This window comes from Microtus pennsylvanicus, chromosome X, assembly GCF_037038515.1.
Source record: "Microtus pennsylvanicus isolate mMicPen1 chromosome X, mMicPen1.hap1, whole genome shotgun sequence".
Taxonomy (NCBI): domain Eukaryota; kingdom Metazoa; phylum Chordata; class Mammalia; order Rodentia; family Cricetidae; genus Microtus; species Microtus pennsylvanicus.
Window position 1 is genome coordinate 18,790,993 of NC_134601.1, and position 5,561 is coordinate 18,796,553.

Genomic DNA, 5,561 nt, shown 5'->3' on the forward strand with positions numbered 1-5,561 from the left:
ACAGTGTTATTTACTTTTCTTGGGCTTTAAGCAGAGAAAGAACACATGGCCAGATGGGGCTTTTTTAGAAGCCTCCCCCTACCTCTCCTTTCATTGTTAGCACTTATCACCCTGATATCTCATTCGGTGTTTTTGCTTATTGTTAGTGTGTCCTGCTGGACTGGAAGACCCAGGCAAGGAGAGCCCCTGTGTGTCTTTCCTGTTCATCACCTGTCTGGTGGGCTGGTTGGTGGCCACCAGCTTTTGTGGACCGAATAGTGCTCTGGTATGGGGCAGGGCAGAGACCAAGCTGGTTTCAGAAACTAGGACTTCTGTAGCCATGGCCAGTGCAAAAGACAGAGGGAACATGGAGATGGTGACACTGCAGAGGAACGACTTCCTTCCGTGTGGATTCATCCAGGGCTTTATGGGAAGAAGGCCACGAGGAGGAGGCAGGGATAGCTTTTAGGATTAATCATGTAATAAGAGCATAGTGCCCCAATTTAGAATTGGGTGCTCAGAATCCCTGGGTACCTTTAGCCAGGTCTGTACAAATAAAGCCCGGATGGGAAAGGGGGACCCAGGAGCTGCCTTGTGCCTTAAGTATTTTAATGGCATTTCACAGTAGCCCAAATTGGATGGCTCTGATTAGCCCATTATACAGATGGGGGCCATCTAGTTCCAGATAAGGGCTGATAGTTTAGGATTATTAAGTGAGTTGTTTGAGGTAGTTTCTGGTTCTGGGGCTCTGGGCTTTTGTCCCCACCCCTCTTCCTGCCTCCGGAGACCAGACTGGCGCCGAGCAGGGGCTACTGCAACTGGTCCCCTGCTGGGCCCCCGACCTGCCCTTGGCCTCTGCCCCGACCCTGTCCCGCCTGGGTAGAAGCCCTTGCTCAGCCTGCTGCTCGCAACTCCCACCGGGCTGTTCGCTCGCACTGGTAGGCTGGCCTGGCCCCTGAGCCCGCCCTGCCGGCCCACCGCCCCGCCCCGCCCCGCCCCTCCGAGTTGCTACTAAGTCAGTCCGAAGGCAGAGGCTTCCAAGGTGGAAGCTGGATCCGGCTGCCAGGAAGCGGCCAGCGCACGAGTGGCGCGAGGCTTGGCTTCCACGTGTGAGCCTGCTCCGCCACCCCGCCCTCTCCGAGAGCCCAAGCCTGGAGACTCCCTCTCCAGGGACAATACCTGCGCCCTGCCGTGGCACTAGCTGTGGCCAGGACGTCCACGCGCGGGTCGCCTGCCTCTGGATCTCGCTCCAGGTCTCTCCTTTTGTTCTCTCCTGGGGTGGGGAAGAGTGGGGCCGGGTCAGCTCTTACAAGGACTCGCCTAGGCCCCTCACCTTGGTGACCCTCTTGTTCTCTGGGTTTTTCTGGGCATAGAGGAGATCCAGGCCTTTAACCCAATTTCTCCACACATCCAAAGTCGAACTTGGGAAGTGATGGAGATCGGGGCAAGTGAGAAAGTCAGAAAAGGGGTGTGGAGGGAACTTGCTTTAGTTCTAGAACCCCAGAAAAAGTCTTCATTCAGCTTTCTTCTTCTGGAGTATGTCTCACGCAAACTATCTAAGCGGGACCGTGAGCAGCATCCCAGTGGCAGCAGCCTCGGGTGTTTTTCCTGGGGCGCCTTTCTTGGTCTTCTCACTGTGGGTGGAGCGCAAGGAGAGAAGCAGGCGGTGGAGGAATGTCCCTGTAGGGACACTGGGCGCCTGCCCTCAGGACAGGGGCTGACTTCCCGTCTCCAGTAGTCTGGTCCGTGCCGCGGGACTAGAGACAAACCTGCCCTCACTCCGCGCCTGACCTCTCTCCACAGCACCCGCTCTCCGACGTGCAGAAGTGCAGAACGCCGCGCGCCCATGGAGAGTCTGGGTCGTTCGTGCCTGTGGCTGCGCCAGGAGCTGTCGCCCCCGCGCCCACAGCTTCTACTGCTGGACTGCCGCAGCCGGGAGCTGTACGAGTCGGCGCGCATCTGCGGGGCGCTGAGCGTGGCCCTGCCCGCCCTGATGCTGCGCCGCCTACGGAGAGGGAGCCTGTCTGTGCGCTCGCTCTTGCCTGGGCCACCGCTGCAACCTCCCCCACCCGCCCCTGTGCTTCTGTACGACCAGGGTAGTGGCCGAAGCCAGCAGGGAGAGGCAGAGGCGCAGGCAGAGGCACAGGCAGAGGCACAGGCCGAAGAAGCCCCAGAGTGGGAAGCTGACTCGGTGCTGGGCGTCCTGCTCCAGAAGCTGCGGGAAGAAGGCTACCTGGCCTACTACCTACAGGGTAAGTGAGGGGCAGTGAGCCGAGAGAGGGCACGGGCCACCTCTGGTGGCCTCTCAGGTCAGGAGAAAACCGTGCCTTCCGAGGAGATTTCATTAATACTTTATCCTTGGGCAAACTCCACCTTATTTTGTGTAAAATGTGGGTAAGACTTCCTCCCTATAACCTGCCAGACAGCGTTTGGGAAAGCAGACCTGAGCATGACCTTGGGCACGTCCTTTATCCATTCGAGCCCATTTATAAATCTGGAAAATGGGGAGAATGGACATGAATCAGCCGCAAGTGCTGAGTGAGGATGGGTGGGTGGCCACAGCACACACCACACGTGGCGCTCCAGTATAGGTGAAACTGATGGCTTGCGTGTCCCCTTTAGCAATATCTGCAACCCACCTGGGCTGTGTAGAGTCAGCTCTCTAGCCCCAGCTAGGGATTCTTGGCTGCCCAGGTGGCTATAATAGCAAGACCCCCTCCCATTCTTTCCTGACAGGTGGTTTCAGCAAATTCCAGGCCGAGTGTCCTCACCTTTGTGAAACCAGCTTTAGCGGTCCTGCTGGCTCAAGCTTGGCCTCAGTACCTAGCCCCGTGCCGGTGGTAGGGCTAGGTGGCCTGTGCCTGGCCTCTGATATCTCTGATGCTGAGTCTGAGGCTGACCGCGACTCCATGAGCTGTGGCCTAGATTCGGAGAGCACCACGTCCCCTCCAACTGGGCTGCTACCACCTTTCCCAGTCCAGATTCTGCCCAATCTCTACCTAGGCAGTGCCCGAGATTCAGCCAACTTGGAGAGCCTTGCCAAGCTTGGCATCCGCTATATCCTCAATGTCACCCCCAACCTCCCTAACCTCTTTGAGAAGAATGGTGACTTCCACTACAAGCAGATTCCTATCTCCGACCACTGGAGCCAGAATCTGTCCCAGTTCTTTCCAGAGGCCATTGCTTTCATTGGTGAGTCCTCCCTATCCTTGCTGTCTTCTCTCTCCACCTGTCCCCACCCACCAGACTGACTCCTGGCCTCTCCTGCTCCTTACCCTCTTCTATAAGGGAATTCTTGCCCAGCTTAGATACCATTCCCAGAGCCCACAAGGCACTTGGGTGAGGGAGGGGGGTGTAGAGCTCTGGTCATCTGCCAATGAAACTTCCCAGATATGGGCAAAGAAGGATGGGGAGACTGAGATGCTGCCCCCCAAAAATTCACTTGGTTCTGGCCTCACTCATGCTGACCCTTGCTGGGGTGGGGGTATGTTTCTGTCCTGCTCTCCCTAGATGAGGCCTTGTCCCAGAACTGCGGGGTGCTCGTCCACTGCCTGGCAGGGGTCAGCCGCTCTGTCACTGTCACCGTGGCCTACCTCATGCAGAAGCTCCACCTCTCACTCAACGATGCCTACGACTTGGTCAAGCGGAAGAAGTCTAACATCTCACCCAACTTCAACTTCATGGGGCAGCTGCTAGACTTTGAGCACAGCCTGCGCCTGGAGGAGAGGCGCTCCGCGGGGCAGAGCAGTGGGGGGCCGGAGTCCACTGTCTCAGACCCACCTTCTTTCTTTACTACCCCTACCAGCGATGGGGTCTTTGAGCTGGACCCCACATAAGAGTTGTGTGGGGCTGCTGGGCTGGTCCCTACCTATGACCCCATATATTAGCAGGGATGGGATGCAGCCATAAGCGGGGAGGGGGAGGGGGAGGGGAAGCTCAATACCTCACATGGGGGTGGTGGAGCAAGGCAGGAACAGAGCAGAGATTTGCCCTACCCCGGATTCTATTACATGTGCCTATGGGGGGACCCGTGGCTACGGGCCTGACCTGCACCGCTTTAGAGCGGGACCATGCTCCAGAACCTGCCTCTTCTGCGACTGTTACTTTATTCTTTCCGGGTGGGAGTGGGGCTTCCTATCCAAGAGACCAACCATTCCAGATTTCTGCCTGCTGCCTGGGCCCTGCCCCTTCTTGCAGTTTCCTCTTCAGGAAGATTGTATCACACTTTGCCACAGGGACCTGCTCTCAGTTCCTTCCCTGTCTCCAAATGGCCACCTGTGGGGAAAGGCCTCACTACTTTCGCTGGTGTAGTCTCCTTCCTTCCTCTCTGACTAGAACTTCGCCTTCTTGGGGCTCTGGGGTGTGGACGCTGAGACGCAATGGCTGCTCGCAACATCCACAGGGACAGCCTCTCTGGGTGGCTTTTTGCTGGGCAGTGTCACATGGGAGGGCATGGGCCTGGGAGCCAATAGGCGGGATCCCAGCCACACATCTGGTGCCCTGACTGTTTCTTTCCTCCTCCCCCAGATGTCTTGACAGGATCACTGAGACTCTTTGTGACTGAGGGTGGTCAAACTGCCACCGGAGGAGATGGGGTCTCAGAGTGAGAGCTGAGGGGGAGGGAAGGAAGGATGAAGGCCTCAATTTTGCTGCTGTGTGTCTCACACAGCCGGTGTTGGTTTGGGGGGCAGGGAAGGGGCCAAGCTGCAGACACACACATGGTCATTCATCGAAGTCCACACCCCTTTGCAAACTGTGTATGTATGTGTGTGTTCACGCTTGCACACTAGCCTCCTCACACATTCAGCCTGGAACTGGCAGTACCTGTGGCAGCAGGACCATCTTTTCTCTGAACCTGGAGAGGCTTGTGCTTATTTGTTTTTGTAATCCACTTTATAATCATTTTCTTTAATTGTTCCTCCTGAATAAACAGTTTATTTAATATACTCGACAGAGGGTGCTGCTTCCTGGGCTCCTTGGGGAAGGGAGGGAGAGGAAAGGGAAACCTGCCTATCACCCATTCCTCATTTCCCGTCTTTACGCTGCCTGTTGGTTACCTGGTCACTCACAATCCATTTGATCTCCTATTCTAGCACACCCTTAAGAAACTGGGGTACAACAATAAACCAGATATGAAGAAGCTGCTTCATTTTCAGAGGGGAATGAGATACAGTGTGGGCCAGTGCCGCAATCAAATGCCCCAAATCAGTCAGGAAGTTACAAGTGACCCCCAAGCCCTGAGTCAAAGTGGGCTGGCTGGCTGTGGTGCTGAGGGTGACTAGGCTTCAACAGGGGGAGGACGTGAGCTGGGTGGATCATACAGTGTGGAATCAAGGCTACAAAAGCCTAGGCGAGGTCAGGGAGAGTTGTGCGACGCTTGTTCCTGGGCCATCTGGCAAGTTAGGTAGAGTCCACATCACTGGGCCATTTAAGTTTTAGGTGGGGCTTTTCTGCTCAACACTGCCAGTGCCTTCACACTCAGCCAGCAGACCTGGGAAGCTGTGTTTCCAAAGCCTAGAGATAGAACAGAAAGGAAGGAAGAGCAGCAGAGCGTGTATGGAGGAGAAAGTAATGGAGACCGA

General features: G+C 56.2%; 1 protein-coding gene across 1 annotated transcript; it reads left to right on the top strand.

Annotated features, from left to right (window-relative positions):
• The first annotated feature begins 1,788 nt into the window (after positions 1 to 1,788).
• Positions 1,789 to 4,929, top strand: Dusp9 (dual specificity phosphatase 9). Its single transcript, XM_075957371.1, has 3 exons — positions 1,789 to 2,231; positions 2,716 to 3,171; positions 3,490 to 4,929. The coding sequence occupies exons 1-3, from the start codon at positions 1,826 to 1,828 to the stop codon at positions 3,813 to 3,815; spliced, it is 1,188 nt and encodes a 395-aa protein (XP_075813486.1). The 5' UTR covers positions 1,789 to 1,825; the 3' UTR covers positions 3,816 to 4,929.
• Positions 4,930 to 5,561: the final 632 nt, after the last annotated feature.

What these genes read in the sequence shown, in the direction of transcription:
- Dusp9 (XM_075957371.1), top strand. Translation starts at nt 1,826, where the DNA reads ATGGAGAGTCTGGGTCGTTCGTGCCTGTGGCTGCGCCAGGAGCTGTCG. An exon ending in CCTGGCCTACTACCTACAGG is followed by an intron (nt 2,232 to 2,715) that starts GTAAGTGAGGGG and finishes CTTTCCTGACAG; the next exon opens with GTGGTTTCAGCAAATTCCAG. An exon ending in AGAGGCCATTGCTTTCATTG is followed by an intron (nt 3,172 to 3,489) that starts GTGAGTCCTCCC and finishes TGCTCTCCCTAG; the next exon opens with ATGAGGCCTTGTCCCAGAAC.